Here is a 25,584-nt window from a genome sequence, read left to right on the forward strand (position 1 = left end):
GGCCTCGGGGGGGGAGGGGTGTCCCGAAATAAATGACATTGGCGTCCCCTCCAGTGGGGGGGCCTGGGTAGCATCTGCGGGGGGGGCTAAAAAGAGGGGGGAGCCTGGCAGGGCAGCCACGGGGGAGGTCGCGGAGGTGGTGGCGAGACAGGGCAGGCCTCGACCGGAGGAGGGGGATGGGGTTGGGGTTTGGCATCGGTTCCTTGCACTGGTCACAGCTTTCCTGCACTGTTCACAGCTTCTCTGAGATGAGCGGCGAGGCTCCCCCGGGCCTGGAAGGCAGGGTCCGGAAAACACTGCAAAAGGTCTTCGCGTTTGAGTCTTTCAAGACTTCCCTGCAGGAAAGTGCGACCATGACTGTGGCAAGAGGTGAGGCTCAGCATCGGAAAGATGTGAAACATGTCTGGTTTCCCATCTTCCTGTGAGGGTGGTACTGCAGGAGTTGGTATTGTGGATGTTTTGAGGAGACGCGTCACCTGGACTAGGCAGGGTCACCTGGCCTTCCAAGCCCTCCCAGGTCTCCTCTGCTCGGAGATCATTTCCGTGGCGTAGGAGTGCGAGCGTGCGCTGCACACAAGCTCTCTGAGCACGGCTTTGCCCTGCCTGTTCTCCTTTGCATTTGTTTTGTAACCCCACTATTGCATCAACCAGAAAATAGGAAACCTTAAAGTACAGTCTTGCTGGTATCTCCACTGGTGGCATCTGCCAGCATGTTTATGGTCAGATGAGGTCAAAACTGTTTACATTTATACATTTTCAGAGTAAACCTGTCCTTGTTGTAGACAATGTTAGACAGAGATGATACCAGTAGAAGACTTGATTTCCTGGCATAGATTATATCTCTTCTCTGAATCATGTGGCCGTTATCAGAAACATGATTTTGCTGGCGTTAACGCATCCACCAACATACCGCTGTTGGTTGGACAGGCAGCTCACGCGTACAAGCTGCCAACCATCAGCTCCCCTGACAGGTCTCTCAATGCAAATCAGAACAGTGTCAAACTCGGCACTCAGGATATAGTCCCAGTTTTCATCTATCGCCAGCAGCTATGCAGATGTGCTGTGATAACAGACCGGCCAAAAGCCACGTTCTGTCAGCAGGGTGTCTCTGCTTGTTAACATTGCATGCCCTGACATCTCCCTGACTTGAAGTGGATATTGCTTAGCGCAGTGACAGTTACTAACTGCATGATATTATCTATGTGGTTAAGATTTCCAACCCTTATTTCTTATGAGGTACCTTTCTGGGATAAGCTTTAAGAGGATGTGGTAAATATCTGTCATGGGGCTGGTAATTTGGTAACGAGGTCTGTAAAATGAGTGAAAGGAGCTCGTCTGCAAGAGAATTAGCATGAATAACTTGTTTAACTTCTCTTTGTCTTGGTTTCTGTGTATCTTCTGGTACTTTTGTAAGGCTGTTTCTAAATGTTTACAAAGCGATCAGAGATTCTTTGAAGAATACCACTGCAGCCATGCAAAGTATTGCTATGCTTTTAGAACCTAAAATGAAGTGTCTTTTGTTGGTATGCCACACAGTACATGCACATATGTGCTCTTTCTCACAGATTACAAGCCCTCGTGCCCACCCTTCCAGACAGAGCCCTGGGAACTCCCCACCACTCAGTAGCCTTGAGCTTTCTTCTGTTGTCTTTGCAGGCGAGAAGGATGTCTTTGTATGCATGCCCACAGGGGCAGGGAAATCCTTGTGCTACCAGCTTCCTGCAGTTCTGGCAGTGGGCATCACCATTGTCATTTCACCTCTGATTGCACTGATTCAGGTAACTGTCTCCCGTTAGCTGTGGAAAAGCAGTCAGTGAAGGGGGTCGGGAGACGCTGGAGGCACAGCTGCCTCTTGTCTTTCTATCCATGAGTCTCTGCTGTTGGCCTGCCTCTGGATTCTCATCTTGATGTCTCGGTGTGTTTTCCTTACCCTGGTGATAGGTGAAGAGACTGCAACTTAGCTGCACAGCAGAGTAGCTCTGGTATGATACTATGCAGTTCTCTAAAAGGAGGTTTTTCTTTAATAGTAGCCTGGTGGTTTTTATAACTGAGCCTTTCTCCATTTTTTCCAGTTGTCTTTTACCTCTAGCATGCTATACAGAAGCAGCAAAGTAGAATACCTCAAATGGACCAAACTGGATCTTTCCTCAGAAGAAAACTGCCATTTACCTATAAAGTAATAACTCCGGGAATGATGAAATTGCCTTTGAAGGCATAATTTGTTCTGCATCAAAATGTCTTTTTGTTGCAGTCAGTCTTTCTGTCATGGGAAAAAGCTGGTTTAGCAGAGCTGCTCCTTGAGCACTTTCAGCTGTGAGACCTTTTTTTCCCCTCTGTATTTTGCCTTTTCTACTATTTGGGAGAAACACCTCCCTATAAGAGCACCTGTAGCATCACTAAGACTTCTGTAAAGCATCTGATTAACATTGCATGATATCTGGTGTTGTAGACTGCTGTTTTCGTTTTTGTGGTGTTTTTTTTAATTGCTTTACAGTCTTAATGTAATACATTTTAAGAATTAAGAGCAGGCTTGGTGATACATCTCAGAAAGGTGTTATAAATAGTGAATTTGTTCCAAGTGAGAGGATTTCTAATTAAGCTCCAGCATAGGCAATATTTTATCAGTGAAATTTTTTTATCAGAAAAATTTAATCTGAGGTTAAAAAAGTTACCACTATAAGGTTTGCAGGTGAAGCAGAATGTGTCAGAGTGACAAATTGGTTGAGACGGGCTCAGTGAGTCTTAGGGAACAGAGCTGGAGTGAACCTTCAGAGGTCTTCTCATCAAGCCCTGAGATGGGGTGGCTATGCCTGAAATTACCATGATGTATTTCAGTGTAGCCAAACTTCAAGAGCTTAGTCTGTGTAGTTTATTATAGGGAAAGCTGAGAGTTGACTTTGGGAATAGAAAACAACGGATATTAAATGAATCACTGAAACCCGTTATTGAGTGAAATAATGGATACCCATTTTTCAGGACTATTCATATCTTCTGAAATGTATGTGCTAGTCAAGTGCAAGTGAACAGCTCAGTGTAGGGATAGGGAGGTGAATTTATATGCCCAGGGTTCATCTGGATGTATCTGGATGCGATGCCATGTTTTCTTCTCAGTTTTCATGGCACGATTCTCATCCAGACTTGGTTCTGTTGCAGTGGTGATTTGCGTGATTCTTGTATTTCATCATATCTCAGCGGTGTTTATAACATCCTTTACCTATTTTGGAATGAAATGCACTGTGTTATTGTAGGGTGGTGGTATTCATTTTCCATGCGTGACAACTTGATAGTGTAAATCCTGAGACGCGTTGGTGGCTTGTTTCAGCTCACTGTGACTATGATGAGTTATTTTGCACAGATGACTGCGGGTGTTCCCTAGCAGCAAAAAGTGAATGGATGCACAAAAATGCAGTTGGATGTTAGAGCTGGACAGATATGCTCGCAGTTGAAGATAAAGGCATCTAGAGTTGAAGTTCTAAATACCCAGACTGTAGGTGTATGTTGTCCTGACACTCGATCCTGGAGGTGGAAGTTGGGGCCTCACCTGGATCTCCCTAGTAGTCTTTCTTGGTGATGGTGACTTTCTTTATATCCATTTGCTTTTAATTTAATTCTAATTTTGTATTTACTCTAGGATCAAGTGGATCACTTGCTGGCTCTGAAGATCAAAGCTTGCTCTCTGAACTCCAAGCTTTCTGCCCAGGAAAAGAAGACTATCCTGGCTGACTTAGCAAGTGAGAAGCCCCAAGTAAAGCTGCTGTACATCACCCCAGAGATGGCAGCTGCCTCTTCCTTCCAACCTACACTGAACTCTCTGGTGTCCCGAAACCTCTTGTCCTACCTGATAATCGATGAAGCGCACTGTGTCTCCCAGTGGGGACACGATTTCCGACCTGACTACCTACGGCTGGGCACTCTTCGCACTCGCATACCCAATACACCATGTGTTGCCTTGACTGCCACTGCCACCAAGCAGGTCCAGGAGGATATTGTGGCAGCGCTTAAGCTAAAGCAGCCGCTTTCCACATTTAAGACTCCTTGCTTCAGATCTAACTTGTTCTATGATGTGCAGTTCAAAGAGCTCTTGACTGATCCATACACCAACTTGAAGGATTTCTGTCTGAAGGCTCTTGAAGTGAAGAACACCACTGGGGTAGGTTTTATATTTGGGGAAGAAGGCTAAACTGAGCAAAATCTACCTTAATGGTCACTGACCTTCCAGTGGTTGGTATGGCCCTGACAGGTCTGTGGTAGGGAAGGAGAAGGTCCCCGGAAGGAAGGCGCTCACGTATGTTTTTTAGTTCCTCTAAAAGTGCTCACGTATATTTTTTAGTTCCTCTAAAATAGGTAGAATGTGAAGGCTGCGTTCCTTTCAGAGGTGTCCTCAGAGAGGGGTTGGTGTAAAAGAAAATGGATTAGGATTATGCGACTAGCATTTCTGTCTTGGTTTGTAAAGTCGCAGGCGATCATTGTATGTTTGATGGTGTTCTGCTCTTTTGTTGACCCTCACCACACTAGAAGCATTTGGAGTGTTGTATTGAATTTCCTGCTGTAACGCTAATTCCTGAAATAACTCTCAGTTACTCAGTTACAGCCTCTGCACCTGAGTTTATCTGTAAAGCACAGGGAGACTGCTTCTTGCCTTGTGCCCACTGGGAGAGGATTGGGGGACGGTATTTGGTCAATGTTAGGCCTTGTAGGACTTGTAAGGAAACTCTCTTTATGTCTGGTTTACTTTTGTGCTGCAACACTATCTTTGAGTTGCTGGGGAATCAGCTTGGAGAAGAGATGAGCTTTAGTCATCCCTTCTGTCTCCACCATACTAATGACTGCAGCTTTGTTGATTGGCTTCAGACAGTGTCATGGACTTTCTCTCCTGTCTGCCCAGGTGTACTCCGGTTGTGGCATTGTGTACTGCAGGATGAGGGATGTGTGTGACCAGCTGGCTATTGAATTGAGCTACCGAGGAGTGAAAGCCAAGGCCTATCACGCAGGTATTGGAAGCTGCATCTGCATCTCTCAGTAGCTGGTAGAACTGAACTGTACCACCTTTAAGCCTGGGTTGGGGCTACCTAGAAAACAGCTTTCTAGGCATGGTCTGCAATGTGTCTGATGTTCACGCATCAGGTCTGTGAGGTAGGTGCAGGGCCTTCAACAGAATGGCATTCCCTTCACTCCAGAACTGTTGGTTTTGTTGGATCTTGCATGGCCTAAATATAACAACTGCTTTTATCCCAGGAGGGATCTGAATTTTTTTCTTTGGAATAGAAAAAGCTGGTGTTGACTTCTGCTTGATCGCAGGCCATTTTAAACATGGGCAGAGAGGAGTGTGTACATCAGTCTGTTTTAGTGAGGGGGTTGGCGCGGAATGGAGGCGGAAGAAAATCCTCTTTTTTCTTTTCTTTTTCCTTTTCTTTTTTTTTTTCCTGTTGTTGTTGTTTCCTTCCCTCTTTTTCCCTTCCCAGGACTCAAGGCAGCTGACAGGACTTCAATCCAGAATGAATGGATGGAGGAGAAGATCCCAGTTATTGTTGCAACCATCAGTTTTGGAATGGGAGTAGACAAAGCAAACGTCAGGTGTGTGAGTCTGTGTTGTGCACCACCAGAGCCTGAAACCTGAGCAGTGGGAAGGGAAAGCCTCGGTCTCTCTGTTACCTGATACATCTGACTAAAATGCCTGGTGAACATTTGCTAAAACCCACAAAAACAGAGCTGGAGTTTTTTTATCTTAGAAGCAGCAAAAACAAACCTGGAAGGGTTTTGTAAAGAAATTAAAAACAAGGCACCAGAGCTCCTCTTTGCCGGTCGTCTTCAAAACCAAGAAAATTGGAGGAATGCTTGTTTTTTGCCACACCCTCCAGGGTTTCAAAAAGAGCCATCTCGATGCAATCACAGCTGTCCCTTTCACTTCTTTTAGTGCAATAGTTGCTGTTAAAAAACAGAGGGAAGAAAATCTGCACCTAAAATAATTCATACATCCTCCACTAAAATAGTCAGAGGCAGCTTTTTTTAGAGACCTCCTTCTACAATGCAAAGGGGAGAAAATTAGCAGTTCAGAAATGGCAATTACCGTGTAGAAAATATAGCTCTAGTCCAAGGACAGAAACTTTGCACATGTTTTCAGTTGCTGTTCCTCTGGGACTTCTAACTGTCACCATAATTGCTCTGTGTTGTTAGAATTCCTGCACCGCAATATAGCTGTGCTGAGTTAGTACTGTGAGCTGTGATGACTTAGTAGAGGGATAACTCAGGAGCAGCTCACACAACACCCCACACAGACCTAATCTTTACTCTAAAATCCACATAAAGTAATTGCTTTGAACACTGGGAGAGGGGCAGGACATCACTGAGACAATTACATCAGTTCACAACTGTGCCATCCTTCTGTCTGTGTCACTGTGCTGACAGATAACAGGATCCCATAGCAATGACAGACTATTTTACTGCTTGATGCATGTTACCCAACAGAGGAATGAGAATAGCAGGATGAATTAATGACCTGCTGAAACCACTCTGCCCTGTTCGGTACAGTTGTCATTAAAAAAGGCAAAGAGTAACTGAAAAGCATAGGGCGGCTTGAGAGTGAAATATAGCTGAAACATACTTGTAATCTGGTTAGTCTTCAAGGAATGGAGTTTAAATGACTCTTTACAGGATGTTTTTTAATAGGTTAAAGGGGCCTAAGCAACAAGGCACTGCTGCTTAGCCTTCGCTCTATGTTGGCAAAGTTCTGAGTACTCATGCGTATATTATTGAGTAAAATGAGATCTGACAAGTTCTGGAGGTGACTCTTCTGGACAAAAGGGGAAACAGAGGTGGTGTCTCTTTTTCTGATGGAATCTGCTTCTCTCTCTTCACTGCTAATTCAGTTTTGCTTGAGATTATTTATCAATTCCTTCAGTAAACTTCCTGATGGGGAATAAATGTGTAGGGCTCTGATGCTTCCTGCCTGGCCTGTTCCTGGAGTGTTTGTGTTTGAAGAAACATGTTTGCTTGCTTTTGTCATTTAATCTTTTGCCACACCCATATGCATCATACCTGCCCCTGGGACATGCTGGTTTTGAGGCAGACTGGTATTTAAAACATCGGCAGCGCTACTGTACTGTAAAATCTTCTCAACACAAGTATAAGCTGAATTGCTGAATATTCAGGTACAAGCAGGTTTAAAGCAGTCTTGCAGTGATGTGTTGAAAACCTTCCTTCAGAGATTACATGCAGTTTAGTAGTGATTCATAGTCTTATTTGCTGGCTGGGAAGGGTGCCCTCATCTACAAGGGAGCTTGGTGAGACAGAATTTCCCATGCAGACTTCGTTGGCAAAGAAGTGTCTTTAAAATCGAGTATTTCAAATTGTGTTCTGTAATGTTCAAATTGTGTTCCACAAAATAAATAGGACTTTTTAATTAATGCTCTATTTTATGGTAAAATCTCCCAAACTCCTTAAATCAATGTCCTTATTCTCACTCTTCACAGCTGTACAATTGAATGCGTGTTTGGGATATTCATGTGCCCATTTATTTCCATCCATTTGGGGTGACATGCTGCTCACATGTTGTTCAGATGCATTTGTTTTCTTATAGCTCTGTTGCTGTACTTGTGTCTCATGTGTTAAGAGGTCTTAAATTTCTGTGTGCAAAATCCCTTGCTCTGCTAAGTCCTCTGCCTTTTATGCTTTTGCTGCCCTGTTTTTTTACGGTTGTTGATGTCCATGAACAATACAATCATGTATGCAGTGATCTGAGAAACCTGCAGCCTTACGTTTCCTGTTGTCTTATCACGTGCAGATTTGTTGCCCACTGGAATATTGCTAAGTCAATGGCTGGATATTACCAAGAGTCTGGCAGAGCTGGGAGAGATGGGAAACCATCCTGCTGCCGCCTCTATTACTCAAGGAATGACCGGGATCAAGTCAGCTTCCTGATTAAGAAGGAGCTCTCTAACATCCAGGTAGGATCTGCAGAGTAGTATCCACCTGCCTAGATATGCTGCCTTTGCTCTGATCTGGTTTGCCTCTTGCCTGCAGTGACCTCTGAATATGCAAAGATGAAATGAGTTTTTCTGGGTCTAGAGCTGTCTGTAGCCCTGTTTCAAGGGATAGCAGAAGGGAGTGAAGCAGGAAGGGAAAGGGCTGCCAGATCCAGCTCTATTGACTAGGCATGGGTGAGCAGAAGTGTGGAGCAGAGACAGGATGGTGTCTGTATCTGTTTGCCATATTGATCAGAAGGGTTGGATTTGGCTAGTTACTTTATCTGTTTATATTTAAATTGAAGACTATAGTTATTGTCCCCATCTACTTTCAGGAAAAAAAAGGCACTTTAAAAGAATCTGACAAAGCTGTGATGACAGCTTTTGATGCTATTGTGAACTTCTGCGAGGAGCTGGGGTGAGTGCACTTCTTTCAAACACTGTTTAATGTTGGCGAAACCATGCCCTATCCCTTCTGAGGCACTGTTATGTCTGAGATCTTGCATGTCCAGGAAAAAGAACATACTGAATGAATCGCCTGATATTTTGCTGTCTGGACTGAGGAAGGTGTCCCTGAGACATCTCTCACTCACTCCCACCTCCGAGTTAACTGAGATGTTGGTCTTGGAGCCTGACCAAGTGACAGGAGTTAAACTATAACTCCTCTAGCTATGAATTTTACTATGTTCTATCTTTGATGATGGGTTGACTTAGTTGCATTTGCTTTTGTTTTGACTCTTTCCTCCTTCACTACATCATCTCTCTTCTAAGGAGACAAACAGCCTAATCAGCTGTTGGGATGGAAGCATTTAGACTTAATGTTTCTCTAAATCTCAGGGGCTCCACTCTGCAAAGTAGTAGGTACCCATGATTCTCATTGACCTTAGAAGGAGCTGATGGTGCTTAGAAAGTTTCAGAAACAGGCCCAAATTATGGACGTGCGCAATCTAAATGCAGACTAGCAACCTCAACGTGCATTGTTCAGGACTTGTAAGCTGTAATAGTACTAATTGCTATTCTATGCTGGATAAGACATCAAAGTTACAATTTTGCCAGTAAGAGAGCAGTATGTGCTCAGTAACTGAAAATGGTCAACTAGGGGGCTTCTTGCTATAAGAGTTTGATTCGCTTACTTGGCTAAGCAGCTCTGCTCCTTCTTGTGTGTGTTACCAGCTCACAGCAGTGTCTGGGTTTTGTATAATCTGAGAGGCAGCTGTATCTATCTGGTTAGATGCTAACCTGAGGAAACCTTGTCTTGGTATCTGTTTCTCCTTGATTCCTAAGCTGGTTATCAGGAGTTAGTCGTGACAGTCATTTCTTGGAATGGACACCAGGGCCGTAAGAACTGGACTGGGATCACTGAACTAACCTTGTACAAGCCAGAAGCAGTCACAGGACATTCCAGGGTGGTGTCCCAGTGAGGGCATGAGTTAGGCTCCATGTAACCATCTTACAGCATCTCCCACTTCATGCATGCTGTAAAGAGCCTGATTGCTATCTGAAGTAAGGAGCTTCTCTAGAGTTGCATTGCAGCAGTCAGGCAATAACTGAGCAAGGGCAGAGAGAAAACATTCTCCTTTGCTCAGATGAATAGTAATGGAAATAGGATTTCATTAGATACATAAAAGAGAGATTTCTGTAAGGGGAATAGCACTGACCTAATTAGAAATCACGTCTCCCATACTACTTCTTCCCTCCCCCAGCTTGGTACCCTCTTCCTACTGTATAACATGCCATATGCATCCCAGAGTCGTGTATTGCAGCACCACTGACTGGCTTCCCTGCTCATAACTGTACAGGAGACTATGATGCTATGTAAAGGAACACCACGTTGCATTTCTTTTTTACATTTTGAATTAATACAGTTCTATTCACTATCCAAACAGTGAAAGCAAACCTGAAACTCTGACCTTGCAAGGTTCTAAATAAGAATAAAGACAGACTTGTATACTGGCAAGCAAGTTTTTGATAGTATATTTAGGCTATTGTCCAAGTATGACAGGAGAACAATGGTATAAGCTGCTTTTAGAGAGTGGGTTTAGACAAAGCTTTTGCTGGTCAGAGTTTCCTGTTGCCCATTTGCAAGATGGAAAAAAAAACCCCATATAACTGCAGCAGCAGAAGACATCTTTATCAGCTTTAGGTGGTGGCTGACCATTTGCCACCTCTAACCAGTGGTTTTGCTTGAAAGATGAAAATCAGGCAGAGATGAGTTGACTTTGGTATTTGGCTAGTTATGCAGTTCCTGAACACAGATAGCCTTATGTATTAAGTTTACTGTGGACTTGCAGAACAACTTGCTGGCATTGGTGCATTGCTCTTGATGCAGGAAAGTTGCATGGGGAGAAATAACCATGCAGGGAGAGAAGATGAGAAAGCTTTCTATGAGCAACATAATCAGGTTGTAGCTGGGCTGATTCTTGCTTAGCTGCAGGGCTCCAAGTACTGCATCTCAGGTTTGCTGTTTATGCACCACTCTGTTTGTGCCTTGGAGATGAGCAGCACCCAAAGATGGCAGCAAATAAGAGGAGAGCAACAAAAACAAGACAGAAGGTACCAATCACGACTAGCCCTCCAAGAGCCCAGTCACTTGTTACAGTCAGTCTCTGTAGGTCTTCCAGGACTGAGGATGCCGCTTGTACTGATGACATGCTGGCTTCCACCCTGCTGGAGGCAGACAAGAACAATATCAGATGTTGGTGCATCCTCTCTATGCTCTGAGCCACAGTCCCAAAAACAGTATAGGCATGCATCTGTCTGTGCCTGCAGTCATCCCTCTTCCAAAAGGCAGTCACCCTTCACAGAAATGGGAGCATAAACCAGAAGAAAGATAGCTGAGGCCAGTTTCACAATCAGATCTACAGATATGTAAAGAGGAAAGCTTCTGGCTTTACAGGATTTTGGCAGTTGAGATTTATTTTAATCATAGTTTATCAATATTTTTAATAATATAATATAGTGTCTCTCCCAGCATGTTCAGTATGAACCCTTCATCTCTGTCAACTGTACAGCCTATACATGAAAGACAAGTATTCAGTGGAAGAACTTGCTTGATACCATTGGAAAGGTCTCTAAAAAGGAGTTGGGTACTTAAACTCTAAGAACACAGTGGAGATTAAATGAACACTTATTTAAAAACAAACAAAAAATGAACAAATCCCCCACCAACAATAAGCAGAGATCTTCACGTACAATTTGTTGCTCCCATAGGGCTTAAAATAGTCTAGTTATGTAAAAAAGGTCTCCTGTTAACAGAGTTTGCTTTAGGAACGCTGTTACTCTGCAAAGGAAGCATAAGTTTTCCTCCCATGAAGTACTTAGGTCCAGCAATAATTTAAACTGGGATCTCAGTGGGTTCTACACACTTCTCTTTCATTGATACTTTGCATAATGACTTGGCTATCAGCTTTCTAAAGAACATCCAGCATCTCTTTGCGAGCATCTTGTGGTTTTATTAAAGCTTCCTTGCTTCTCAAGGGAAAGGATGGATTATATCTTATACTTTCTCTCAAATATGACTGTGCAGACATAATACAGGAAGAGATCTTTGTTATTTTTGAAAATTTTTTTGACTTGCTGCCCCTTATGTCTGTATCCTTAATATTGTAAGGAAGAGGATTAGTGATGTCAAGCATTTTTCACCCCCAGGAAGTCACATTTGACTAGGAGCGCAAGCTCACACTTCAATTTCCTGAAGTTTTTGTTTCTTTCTCAGCAGCCACATATATTCAGTTCATGCTTTGTTTTCTAGAATGATGGCAGATCACCATGCCCACTCTAACCAACAGGCATATAGGACATGAAAGCCATTCTGCATAGTTTCCTTTGCCTTTAAAAAGGAGCAGCCTAGTTACCAGTTCTGTAGACCCAAAGGCAGAAACCCTGTGTGACTGTACACCCTAGAAAGTTCCTGTCTCTTTTGCTAACCGCAGTTAATCTCCTGAAATGGGAGAGCTGTATGCGATTTTATAAATACCTGAAGATGTTGTGTTTGTAGTTGGTGTTTCTTCTGGTGCCTCCTCTGCACCCCCTCCAAGAGATCTTGGCCTGTGGTGAGGGTCCCCCTTACTGTACCTGGGGACTTGTAGAGCTAGCATGGAAGTTGCCTGTTTGTACTGCAGTAAATGATTAACAGCTTACTTTCCTGCAAAGGTGTGGCTAATCTAATCAAAGGCCTTGAGCCTAGTTAAAAAGACCTAGTTCAGCTGTCGCTCAGACATTTCTTCCTCTCCATGGCTTTATCCACTCATGCACCTGTTACAGCGCTTGTAAAGGCCCACTACATCCTCTGACTGGGGAAGGCTGCAGGTTGTGGTGGAGAGGAGAGGGCTTTGTTTCCTGGATCTGTATTGTAAGCTCTATTAGGAGACTGCCATGTCTAAAATGAGACTGTGAACAAGACTGCCGACCAGTCCAAACTTCATTGTGACAGTTTAGGTAGACAAACTCATTACAGAGCCTTGTACTGCTGTTAGCTGCAATAAAACTGACTCCCTGTTGCTTTCCTAACTGAGGAAGACCAGAGGGATGGTGCTAGAGATAGGTGGGAGGGGAGGAGAGTGTGGTGTGTGAGACTGCATGTGTGTAAAAGGAAACTTGTTTTTCACAAGTCAAGCAAATCACTTTGAAACCAGAGAGATGATGTTACACAATAGAAACTATTCCATTAAGTCATCAGTAGAACTTCAACCACTTCTGCTGGAGAAGCTGGCCTCGCTGTCTCTTTTAGGTTCCTCAGGGAAAGAAACTATTTCAACATTTGTATCATCAGGACTGAAGTAAGTGTATTCCCTTGCAGTTCCTTCTAGGCTTACTCAGGCTTTCACAACATGTACAGAAGATGCTGTGTTTGAAGCAGTCTCGCCTTAGTCTGTGCTCTTCTGAATCTCCCTCTGCTTTTTGAAACAGAGAGGATCCATCCTCACTACTGCTCAGGGTGTTCCAGGTCCCTTTATGTGGGTAATGATTGAAGCCAAAAACACAAATGCTTCTGTGAGTGGTGAGCAGCGACCCAGAGACTGGCATGTTTCTAGTCAACAGAAACTGAAGAGCTGCAGTAAGCTGGGGATTTGCTGGGCATCTTTCAGGCCAACCTGATCTGTTGCATGCAAGAAGGCAGCAGATGCCACCCAGCCCAGGCAAGCAACTGGCATATCTAAATACCAAGTATAGGAATAGTCCAGCTGAGTACAATGACACAAAATGGTACAAAGCAGAATATTAGGCCTGTGAGGTCCAGGCAAGTATGTAGAAATCGGTCCAGGGACCCCTCCTCTGGTGGTGGTGCTCCTCTGCTCCAGAAAGCCACCTGAATTCTTTAGAGAATTGCTTAATTTTCTCTCCTCTTTTTTTAACAGTGCTGTGTTTATTCACTGCTTCTAATTCAGGAACTTACGGTGGCAGAGATAAGACAGGAGCCATTTCTCTTGTCCCCCAGCCTGGCATGTCAGTGGTTTACCTTGTAACACCTCTGGGAAACATGTATTTGTAGCTTTTCCTGTTGAGATAAGGCCTGGCAGCTTGATCCTAGTGACAGCAACCTGTCAGTCATTGGTACGTTTCCAGCCCACTGAGCTTCTTCCTGACTGTTACGCAGACTGGTTCCATGCTGCTGAAACATTTCTCAATGGGATTCTGTTAATTCTTGTAGCTGGCACTGTCTAGCACAAGCTAGGAAAGAAAGTAAGCTCTGTTCTTTCACAGGTCTCATGACTTAACTTAGATACAGAAACGTCTGTTGAGTCTGTCCCCTGCAAAAGAGGTTCTGAGACTTCCTGTGTCACCTTGGTTGTCAATTGTTTCTAAGTGAAATGAGCAAAGACATCTCTGACAGAGGGGTTAGTGCGACGCATCTCTGAATGTTGATTAAACTGATGCCATGCTTGAGCTTATCCTACCCTAACATATTGGTTGGGAGTGAGAGCTTTGGGACAGCATAATAAAGGCCAGCGCTTTGTTAGTCTTAGTGTAACTGTGCATGCTCATACTAGTGCAGTCTTGTGTTGGCAGTTGTCAAGTTGGGGCGCAAATATTTACTTTCTAAGGAACATCCTCATCTTCTGCTGGAAAGTTTTTCTTTTTATTAATTTAAAAGTAACATTGGTAGTTTGAGGAATTTGTGTCGCTGGCTGCAGATACACTCCAATGTGCAGCAGTACAAAAATGCAAAATACCTAAATCTAGTTTCTTTGCAAAAATTAAAAGAAGCTACTCTTGTAATGTGCTTTTTACTAATTTGGGTGCAGGCATCAGAGAAAAGAGGTTTCTTTACACAGTTTTCATTTTTTTGTCCTTTCTGAACTGTGAAGAATATTTAAAAGCCCGCTGTTACAAACTGGATGATTCTTTTCTTTCTAGCTAGATGTTGGCTCTGCTATATATATGTGTAATCCCTTTGACTCCTCTACACTTAGCAGTTGAAATACAAGGGTAGAAGATGACTTATCTATATGCATGTAACTTTTTTTACCTTCTCATAAAGGTGGTTGGTTTCACGTTTGGGGCTGAAAGACCAGTGGCTTACAATGTTAGGTGCAGTATAATGGTCTTCCGTTTGGCTGTCCCAGTTATGAAAGTTGTGGCCTGCGCCATAACCTTGTACTTACATAAATCCCTTTCTGAAGTTCACCGAAGTGTAAACCAGACATACACAGTGGCTGCAGCATGGAAAAGGGATTTATTTGCACTTGTTAACTTCAGCCAAACAGACCATTCTTGGCTCTGCTCTGTCGCAATACCCGCTGTCAGCTGCTGCATGTATACCCTGAAGTGACGGTTACCATACTGTATGTCAGTCCTCTGAAATGCCTTTTGTATGCTAATAATCATACCTTAGGCGTAATGTTTATGTCCACTAAAATAAACTGCACACAGTGCAGGGAGTCAGGCACACAGGTTCCTCAAGTAAGGATAGGGATTTGTTCATCTCCTGCAACTCCCATGCTCTATAAGGACCATTCACCTGCAATAAGCAGAAAAGCAGAACACGGGGCGTGGGGAGGGAGCACATTTAGCAGCAGAATGATCAAATTAAGCTGTAGTATTGGTGAGTTTTTCCCTTTTGCCTTCATCTTTCTGTTTACAAAGGGTATTGCACATGATCTGATTTTTCTCTTTGGCAATTTCACATCATTGTAACACCGATGAAATAAACCAGGGAGCATTTGTTACCAGCTGTACTCAGAGCCTCAGCTGGCATGTCTGGATCAGAAGATCCACAACTTGTTTTGAGGAGACATCTCAGCTAAATGTGTCTCTTGCAGATGGCTTTTAAGAGAACAGGTTTGGGCTTGATCCAAGATGTAGTGGGCATGTGGACCTCCCAGTGATGTCAGTGGGTTTTGCTAGCGCACAGCATCATCCTTCTCGATTAACCACTTGTGAAGAGAGTGGGTGCTGCCTAGCATGTGGCAGCGTACGTGTTCTCTGCTTTGGTCTGTGGCTCCATGCTCACAAAGAGAATCCTTGGCTGGTCCAGCTGCAGGGCTATCATTGGGAAAGCGTGTCTGTTTTCTCAGCAACATGTGTCCACGCACCCCCACCCCACCCCAGAAGAGGGAGACAGTGATGGTAAAGTAGTGTTACCTTTCTGGTCATGCCACGCAGCCCAGTGGTGGCTGTCACAGAAAGAAGGCGTTCCATGCTGTGATTTCTGGTCTTCTGAGTCATATTAATTAATACTGTTATTGCCATTTTCAGTGAGCTACTGTAGAAAGTAATTCCCATAGGACTGAATCATGACGTCCATGCATGTCCTTGATAGTAGGTTGTGTCACCTCTTGTTGCACTTCATGAATGGGCAATTGGGCGGACTTGGATCTTCCTACGTCTGTGGTCAGGACGTCCGTCGCAGCTACAGCAACTATAGCAGCAGCAACTGCAGGCAATGATCATGAGCACCAGAACAGTAACTGGAAAGAGAAGCAAAGGATATTGCTTCATGACATAGTAGCAATCACTGGAGAGTAACCCTATGTCTCCTCCAAGTTGTTTGGTAAGCAGCAGAATGAATAAAGCCTGGTTTCTTGCCGATTCCCCTCCCCCCGCCCCGTATATCCCCACCTCCCTCCTCCTAAGTTCCTGCTCCCTTGTATTAGTTATCCATTTAATCTGGGCAGTCATTACTGGATATTTCATGATCTTAAGAGCTATGTACCAAACCACGCGGGGGCATATCTTTACCTGCCTAATGGGCTGTTGTTTCGGAGATGTAATGCAGCAAGTAAGTAGAGCTGCGTGCCTGGAAAAGATGGAGATCCAACTCTCCACATAGTTATGTCAGAAGCAACTTGAGAGAACTTGGTTAGTCAAACTGGCAGTTGCATTTCTGAAGAGTGCATGCAGTGTACCCTTTAACGAGGATAGATATTCATGACTGGGTTGGCTTTATTCTTTCTTCTGTATTTAGCTTGAGAAAATAGATACTTCAAAGCCAGGGTTTTGTTTTGCAAAGCAGTAGGCTAACTTATTGTTATTCTACACTAGACATAATGGTTCGTGTTGGGAGGGATATGTTTATCTGGAATAGAAAAGGATGACATGTTTAATCCTGCAAAACACATAGAAGTGCGTGAACGTGCACGTGTGTGCGTGTGTTCCTTAGAAGTCTGGAGCTGGGCTGCCGGGTTACCGGACCTGTGGGGAACCAGCTGTAGGTATGAAAAAAATAAAGTAGCAGGTGTGTCTTTCTGAATTCCAGCCCAGGGAGGAGTGTCCAGGCTGGATACACACCCTTCCTTTTGGCTGGGAGCAAAGTGTACCTCTTTGAGGGGGAGGGCCTGTCTTCCTTCCTGCTTGTTTTCTCATTGTCTAAACAAACTTCATCCCCCTTGATCAAGCAGCTCTTTGTTATTCCTTCCATGCCATCCCCACAGAGCAGCAGGACGGATCTTGCCATTACCAGAGGAGAATAAATAGGCTCGTCTGAAGCACGCTGGCTTCCACTGAACTAAGCGCAGGAATGACACTCAGAGTCTCAGACTTCAAGTGTCTTCTGGCGGCAGTGAGATGCCCTGCTACCATTTGTCATAAACTATCTCCTATGCATCAAAACATTGCAGCAGCTCTGGGTTGGTTAAAATACTGCTGTTTAAACTAATGCTTAAATATGAGAGCTTTGGGGAAAGCTATACAGTTGCCTATAGTGCTCTGCATGCATACACACTGAGGATTAAAGAATTACCTAGAAATTAAACTGGGCCTCGGAGCACAGCCTGGAAAACAACTACCAAAAACACCAACCCACCAACAAAGACTGTGGAGCAAGCTGCCCTCATAGGAGAGAAGAGACATTCTGACACCCTTTGCCTCCACCAATAAACTCACCGATAAACAGAAGAACCACACAAAAGGACACAATCTCCACCGGGTCAGCCTTGGGCAGTTTCTGGAGCTTAAGGAGAAACTTCTCACCAATGGTTTGCATTTCCTTCAAAAAGCCTTCAGAAGACATTCTGGCTCAACCTCTTCAGGCTTTATGCTGTAGAAGAACCAAATAGAGAATAAACCTTTTCACTGACTAATGCTAGGAAGCTGCCAGCCTTCTTATAGAGCTGGTGATCACAAGGAAAACAAGTTTATCTGGTCTCAGTCCTTGTTCCCAGTAGCTAAGGTGGAGGACTATTAACTGTCTACGTGTTCTGGCACTGTTTTAATTTCAAAATCTGGCTTTGAGGGTGCTTTTGTCAGCTGCACTGTTGAGCAAAGGCGAAACGGGGTTTCTTCTAAAAGGACACTTACTTCAGCAGGCATAGAGTTAGAACTGGACAGTGTCTGCCCGTGGCTTTCACCCAATGAAAGTAATTATTTTTTTTCCAGTTGTGCTAACTTGTCCTTCCAGAAAGAAATGCAATTCTAACTCGACTTGAATTCCAAATGCTGAACTCCAGTGGAACATAGTTTTCAGTTGTTTTTTACTGAGTAACACGAAGTAGACCCCTTTGAAGACTTCCTGCACTTTCAGCTACAGAAAGCCCCTTCAAAAACTAAGGCACTTACTTCAACACCTCAGTACAAAACCATTAATGATGTTTTATCAACCAGTTTTACTGAACGGTGATATTAAGAGCTGAAGTCTGCGTTCACTGGGGACAGCTGGATGCTTTTCAAGTTCTTACAGATGACTGCAAGTTTTATATGGTAAGCTAAATGTAGCTTTTTTTTCTTTTAAGCCACAGTCTGTTCTAATGGAGCAATATATGACTTGAACAGTGGATGTCCACCCATCACTGCTGGTGATGAGCAAAGCAAAAGCCCCTGAATCTCTCAGGGAGATACCTCCCTTGTGGAGCTAATCCCTCCTGCCCGGCTCAGTAATCTTACACCTTCTTTAGTCTCAGAAAGAATATTGCCAGGAACTACTGTTACTGAAAATATTACAAGTTTAGTCAAACTCAGTTTTGCCACCAATATTTGCTGTTCTTTTCCCCCATGAGCAAAATTTTGGAAGGCATTGCAACAAACAAGCTTGCATGAGAGCTATGGAAATTCGAATTTTGCTTCAGTCAGTAACTGGAATAGGATATTGTTGAGAAACATCCATAGTTTCACCTAAAACAAGTGTTTGGACAGGTTAACACTTGGATGGATTGTAAATCTTATGTCATTGTTGTATCACAATGTACTAGCTTGTGTGCGTTGTAATAGTCAACACTGTTTTATGGGACTTGAACGTTGCAATTTAATATCCTAGTCTTGGTGATAACACAAAGCCAAGTGATCAAGACAGTACTTCCAGAATAAGCCAGCCAGTTCATTACTGCACATCTGGTTTGCTTACTCAAACAAATGGATGCTTGGAGTTCAGTTTTTCTAAACACACTGAGGACGGAGAGACCTTGGCTGTTTCTTTGCACGCTGGGTTTAAATACTACAGTGCCAAGTTAAATTACATTTTGTATGTTTATGCAATTCGAAAAGGGTTTTCTTTGTTCTTTTAAATCCAAGCTAAGGAATAAAAATCGGAACCAGCTGGCTTCCTAGGGATGGGGGTGGATGGAAAATCTACAGAAAGATCTCTGTGCAACTTAGCAGGGAGGCATAGCTGTGGCCTTTTGACCTGAAAAGGTCACTTTTGAGACTAGGGTTAGATAGTTCTTTCCAGATGATTGCCATACCCCAAGAGAGCTGCTCCAGAAATGGCTGCTTTATCCTTTGCACCGTGCTGTGGGATTCTGTGTCAGCAGGTTTCCAGTTTTGTTTCCATTCCAAGAGGTGGCGGTGCAGGCAGAGGTGAAGTGATTTGTGTTTTCTGCTCTTGGCTCTAGAAGAAAAACGTCTTTTTAAAAGAATAAGTATTTCTGGCTCTAACATTCTGAAAATGTTTGTGCCCTTTGTGGGGGGTTCTGCCTGCCCAGAAGCTCTCCTAGTAAGGAATCTGATGTAACCTTTCGTACCATACTTTGGGCTGCACCAGAAGTAGCAAGTATAAGAGCTAGGCCTCTGAAGTTTGGGTATACAGTGTAAAATTACTGATTAGGACTCCACGTGGATTAGCAAAGTGCCTAGCCTAAAATGATAAGAGCTCGTCATCTCAGTAATGGACATTCCTCTGCCCCATGGTACCTGATCTGGAGCTAAGTGAAGGAGTTTTTACTCTAAAACTTGCAAGGAATGTTGCTTGTTTACCTTGGTTTGAACTTCTTCAGTGACAAAGTTTGATGTTGGTGGTGCAGTCTCCAACCTACCCGTGAGGAAGCAAATGTTTTGCTGCTCGACTGCACTTCTGACTGCACACTGCTTCCAAGGGCTCTTGCTGCTTTGGGATTTCTGCTTGTGGAGCATAGCAAAAGGGTGAAGAATAAATCACTTCTTTTAAAAAAAAAAAAAAAAAAAAGTAAAATTCCCTCAAGAAATGTAGTTATATTCATGGACTTTTGTATCTTCCATTCTGCTTGTGATGTAAAGTCTTTGGTCAGGACTAGTTTTGATTGTGATCTTTTTCCAATTGATTTCAGCAGAACCAAGATCTTAACCTAGAGATTAGCATAAGGGTAAGGCTAGCGCTGTGTGACTTAAACTAGTTGACTTATGCATCTGCTTTATCTTCCTCATGTACAACACAACAGTGATGACATTACTTACAAATTTCAGAGTGGAGCTGTATGAATTAATTCCCTTTTTTTTATTATACTGTGTTTAAGTAAGCTCCCACTCACCAACAGTAGTAAAGGCCAGGTGGTGCAGGATATTTGGTTGAAGCAGTAACTGTAATGATTATTATTAAAATGGGCAAGTCTTGAGAGATTTGAAACTTAAGGTTGTAGGTCTTAACTGACAGTTTACTTTCTAAGACTGGAGTGCTATTCTAGAGCCTAGAACAGCCACCCAAGTTGGCACCTCACAGATTTTGTGGTGTTTGGAGCAAACATAATTGTCTGCCAGTGTTTTTCTCAATTGGGAATTTCTCCTTGCTCATTGTCCTTCCTTAAAACCGCATCCACTGAGGATGGGAACCCTCCAGAGCAAAGGAGACATGGGCAGCAAAGCTGATGGAACTCACTACAGAAGAAATGCCGAATGACCACAGTGCAATGTAGTCTTCATAACGCATTGTCAGACTAATGTCATGAACTTTTGCTCCATAGCTGTAGCTAGAGATCATATGAAGTGAAAATAGGGTGAAGAGAGGCAAGAAGAGAAACTCGCATAGAAAAGAAAGTGAACACAATGCTGATGTCTTGTGACAGGCAGTTCCTGCAGGGGTGGGGTGGCAGCCTGAAATTCGTGGTTTCAGCTGCTTCCTCTTCTGGCTGTTCTTTAAAAAATAACTCAGCTATCCAGTGTTGCCAGTGGGACTAGATCATCAAATCTTTCTGCCCTCCTCTATGTTACAAGGCCTGCCACGGGAGGGAATAAAACCAATCTTTTAATTTGGGTTTATTTGTTTTTGAGAAAAAAAGGCCAAATCTGCCATGTGCCATGAGTTGTTAGTCTTGGTTGAAAAGAGAGAGCACAGTAATAATGCAGGGGGATGCCTAACATCTGCAGGTGTGCTGCTCAGCTGCAAGGATTAGATGATCCTTTAAAACCAAAGAAGCATGTCCTACATTTAGGACTTATGTAGATTTAGATTCCCAGAAAGTGCTAATACTTGTTTTTAATGCAGATTCATCTTGCTGTGCCCACTGAATAAAGCTGTGAAAATTGCCATAATAGCACTGAAATTATCTTTCTGAACTGTTTTAATGGACTTAAGCACTCAAAGAAGTTGGCTGCTCAGCCCTTTTGAGAATAAACCCATTACAAGGCCTCAATCTAGATGTTCAAGAGAAAAGCCTTGGTCAGGGTTTCTTTGTACTGTGAACTGGCTGTGTGTGGTAGCTTCCAGGCTTCAAGCAAGAAAAAGAGCTTTGGGATGACCAGGTAAGGTAGGGTCCCACATCCCTCGTCCCACATCCTTAGCTAGTCAAGTTGCTGTAAGTATTTTGGAATTGATGTAAATTGATCTGGTGTTTTTGGTCTGTCTTTGGTTTGGAAAGCTGTATCCTGTGTGTCTACACAGGTGCATCAAAAGTTGAACTGTAGGGAATTATTTACTAATGAGGAATGAGACACTTGTTTAGTCATAACCCTGGTGGCATTTGAGCAGCCTATTTCAGTGCAAAGAACGTGATTTTGAGTTTGTGGTTTAGCACCAGGACTGGAAGTTAGTAAATGCAGGCGGTCTTCCTGGCCTGCCAGTAATGCTTACTGGTTGTGTCACTTTGGATAAGTCATCCCATCCCACTATTGGGTGACTTCATCTCTGCAAAGCAGCAGAACGTGTAACTACCATCAGGGGTTTGTTTGCTAATTGTTGTGTTTCCAAGTCTCTAACATGCTCTGAAATCTTTACATAGACAGGAAGACCCTGGTTTTGTTGCAGTTACAAAATGAAATGGCCCTTGCTTGCTAACTGCTTATTGCACTTCAGGCACTGAGCCCGTTTAGGATGAAAGTAGATGAAAGCATGGCTTCTGCTCTTGATTGCTCCTTACCCAGTCATGCTCCACAGGGTTTATTTCTCGTGACACGACTTCCCGATCCATTGGTTTTACTGTGCTCCGTCTGAGAACCTTTGCTTATGTGGGTTTGTTGCTACAGTAATCTAAAAATGGAAATGAAGCTTTGGAGTGGGGAATCTGTTGGTGGTGCCCTGAATCTGCCAATGTCTCTAGTCCTAATGGAGCAAGCCCCAGTGAGGTGAGTTCGATACCCTCTGCAGTGCTCTGCCCTTATCAGCAGTGCTCCAGAGACGGTACGAAGTAGGACCTCCCTGACGTGCCCAAGCAAGCAGAATGCCAGGGCAACATTCGTATTGCAATGTTGCCTTTTTCCCAAGACTGTGGCTGTGGAGAAGCAAATGCTTTGTGTTGTCCTTACTCAGACAAGTCAAATAAGTTGGTTGAAATTCAACCAATACAGGGATGGGAAGCCTGTATGGATTGTGGTAGTTTATTTGGTGGGAAATCTTAAAAGGCAATCCCAGCCTCATGGAAGGAGAGTGCTGAGCAGCTGAAGGGGAGGGGATGCTTTTTATTCTGGTCTAAAACTTTAAAATAAACTCTGACTGTATTTGGCCACTTTCTTAAGAACATGAAGGCTTGACCAGTTTCTAAGCCTACCAGTTTTGTTCTTGGTTCCTGAAACGTGCTTCTGATTTCATATGGATAAGGTCTGCAATGCTTCCTGTCCTAAAACAGCGCTGGGCTGCTAGGTGGTGTTACAGTTTAGATGCATTTTGGCAGAACATGTAATAATTCCTGTATGATTGTTTATTGTTCTAAGTTTGTAATGTACTTCTGAGATGAAAAGGGCTATAGAAATGTAGTTGTATTATCAGTGCATGGTTTTCCCTCATCATTGTAATGCAATGTTTGCTGCCATGACTGTAGTTAACCAGCCATGTGAATGTTAACTATAGTTCACAGACAAGCCCTTATTTTCTAAACCAGGAGTGAACAGAGCCAGACAGACCTATAATTCATTCCCAGGCAGATGAAAATAGTTTCCAGTATCAAGAGATCAGCTTTTTAACAGCACACACCCAAACTGGTAAATTGCAGCTCAATGTTATGGGAGAAAAGCTTTGACTTTGTCAGCTGGTCTGGAAAAGAAGGCCACACATTCTTTCGTATTATAAAGCTGCCCTGACTGGGTAGCCATTTGGCTGGAATACCCTGTCATCTCCACCACCCACTATTTGGAGATTTGGTTTTGAGGCAGTACCATAAATGTTCCTTCCCTCCCCTACAACCTAATATTAGATTAATATGAAAAGGCACTGAATTCCCTGCAATAGCAGTTTGAGAAGCTGAGGTACCCATTGGGGCACCTCTACAGAGCACGCTGTTTTTCTCCAGACCATCCCACAAACAAGTCCACAAAACCTCATAAGATAATTCCTCACTACTACTCCCATTTTTAAGAAGTGGGAAAACCAAAGCACAGAGCCATCCAGTGAAAGGAAAAGGTCAATTTTAAAAATAAACCTGTAGCTCTTCTACAAGAGAACTTTTTTTAGGGTTGCTGATGCTTGAATCTAGCCTGAAAATCTATTCTAATATTAGAAAAATAAACATTTCCCAAGAAGTTGACCGAGAGGTAGCTGTGTGCCTGTGAAGGCCTTGTAAATAGTTACTTCACAAACATCCTGGGATCTATCAGTAGTTTGGTGTTTGAGGTAAGGCAGCTGGAGCCCCCTGAGAGTGCTGGAAACACCTTCTCTATCTTCTTTCAGCCAGCTCTGTGTCCCATCCTTGATTGGTCTCAGACCTACAGATCTCAGAAATGACATGCATTTTTGAGTTTTTTAAAATATGCTGGTCTAATCCTAGTAAAGATGCGGCTTGGCTGTAGGAACTCAAAACTGAAGGCTACAACAGCTGCTTCTTCAGAAGAAGCTGTTTTGAACCGTATCAGCTGTGGTAGCGCAGGGGAGTGGTGAGAGCCTGCATGGAGGCAAGGGGTGGGTGCTCCTCTCCTCACCCAGCTCTCTTACAGTCCCTGCTATCCAGCACACAGCTCTGCTTGCTGGCCCACTGCAGTCTGTATGGGTCGGGTTTGTGTTACAGGAAGGATCTGCTCTATCAAACTTGTTTATTTTGTACCTCCACTCCCATAACCGCTTTTGCATTGCAGTCAGGCTAAGAGGCCCATGCACTATGACAGCTGTAACACAAGCCATGTCCTGCTTCTTTTATCCAGACATGTGTTTCATATTGCTTATCCCCCCCGCATATGTACAACACGGCTGTGGCTGGGGGAACCCCCCGCCAATGTCTGGACAAGCCCCCAGCCAAACCCGTTAAGATTTTCTTTTGGCAAGGAAAACTCGGCGTGTTCCTTCCCTCCCCTGCCCTTCTCCCCTCGTTCCTCCCTCCTTCCTTTTTTTTTCCTAAACTTTGTTTTTCCCTTACTTTATTTGAGAAACCATCTTAACTGCAACAAACAACCTACAGAGACCCTTCATTAGGAGGGTGGAAACTTCCCTCCATCCCCTTTGAACCTAGGGCTAGACTGGAGGCGTGTGGGTCTTAACTACTACATCTTCTCACACAGGCAGTTCCAATTCAGTGTTTGTACAACACATAGGTCAGAAAGACCTGCCCTCCCTTCCACTTTAATGGGAATGAAGAGAAGTGGAAATACCTGATCCTTAACATTCCTCCCTACAGGCATGTGTAGGATCAGAAAGACATCTTTCTGTGACAATTGGCTTTCTGCCTCGCTCCCTACCTGTTTGTAAACAGCTGACTGCCCATGCGCCTCCTGGAAGAGGCAAGGGGTCCCAGCTCAGTGCTGGGAGCTGCAAGAGCTTCCAAACAGAGTAATCAGCTTCAGATGGCAGAAGACAGGGGCTTATATGGTCAGCCTCCTTGCCAGCCCCTTCCCACACCCAGCAGCAGAGATGGGAGTACAGGTTGTGGGACATTTCTCCATGTAAAACCAAGGCTTACCATGGGTGATTTCCTGTATTTGGGGGATCCTTTTCCTCCTCCTTCCCTTCTCACTGCATTCAGACCTGACGGTCTTGTTACTGTAAATCATAGACCTTGTATGTGTATGTATGTGTTCTCTCAGAGCAGTGGTTTCTCATGCTGTTTTGAATAGTAAACCAGCATCTGTGCTTGATACACTAGCTGATTTATTTTTTTAAAATGCTCTTGTTAGAAGCTGTGTAAAATCTTTCAATTTATTTCTATTGGACACAGATGCTTAGCTTGCACAGTATGCTAGTTCCCCGACCAGGGTTTGTTTTCAAGCTCTCTGTTTGCTTCAGGGTTTGGGGGATAAAACTTATCTCCAGCTGGGAGGAGCTGGGAGGTGCTAGACCTGCTTATCTGCTAAGGTCACATTCCGTAACAGCAACAGCAGAATGAGCAGTCTTTCTAATCAGCGAAGAAGTTGCTTACTCCTGCTCTGACTGTCGAAGCAATGCAAGACTGCAGGCTGGATCCTTTTGTTAGTGGTACGGCTGCAGCGTAGCTTTCTGCAATCGTATTAAAAGCTTTTCTCTCACCACCTTTGCTCCTTAGTGTCCCTTGCAAACAAATTCAGGCTAGCCAGCTCTGCTCAATGGCTGATTCTGCAGTTCACCATAGAGCTACAAAAGCTCCAGCTACTTGCTAACTAGCTGCATGTT

At 43.7% G+C, this 25,584-nt stretch overlaps 2 protein-coding genes across 2 annotated transcripts in view; one reads left to right on the plus strand and one right to left on the minus strand.

The window, feature by feature from the left end:
• The first annotated feature begins 238 nt into the window (after window positions 1-238).
• Window positions 239-25,584, plus strand: part of RECQL5 (RecQ protein-like 5) — a 37,183-nt gene continuing 11,837 nt past the window's right edge. The window contains 7 exon segments of the mRNA XM_009583440.1: window positions 239-369; window positions 1,657-1,778; window positions 3,632-4,150; window positions 4,886-4,991; window positions 5,463-5,574; window positions 7,781-7,943; window positions 8,297-8,379. Coding sequence (XP_009581735.1) covers window positions 249-369; window positions 1,657-1,778; window positions 3,632-4,150; window positions 4,886-4,991; window positions 5,463-5,574; window positions 7,781-7,943; window positions 8,297-8,379 — 1,226 coding nt within the window. The 5' untranslated portion in view covers window positions 239-248.
• On the minus strand, window positions 15,750-17,412 carry SMIM5 (small integral membrane protein 5). Its single transcript, XM_009583439.1, has 2 exons — window positions 17,286-17,412; window positions 15,750-15,871 (listed from the first exon to the last, which is right to left on the minus strand). Exons 1-2 carry the CDS (start codon window positions 17,410-17,412, stop codon window positions 15,750-15,752), a joined length of 249 nt encoding a protein of 82 aa, XP_009581734.1.

Source organism: Fulmarus glacialis, unplaced genomic scaffold (genome assembly GCF_000690835.1).
Source record: "Fulmarus glacialis isolate BGI_N327 unplaced genomic scaffold, ASM69083v1 scaffold36248, whole genome shotgun sequence".
Taxonomy (NCBI): domain Eukaryota; kingdom Metazoa; phylum Chordata; class Aves; order Procellariiformes; family Procellariidae; genus Fulmarus; species Fulmarus glacialis.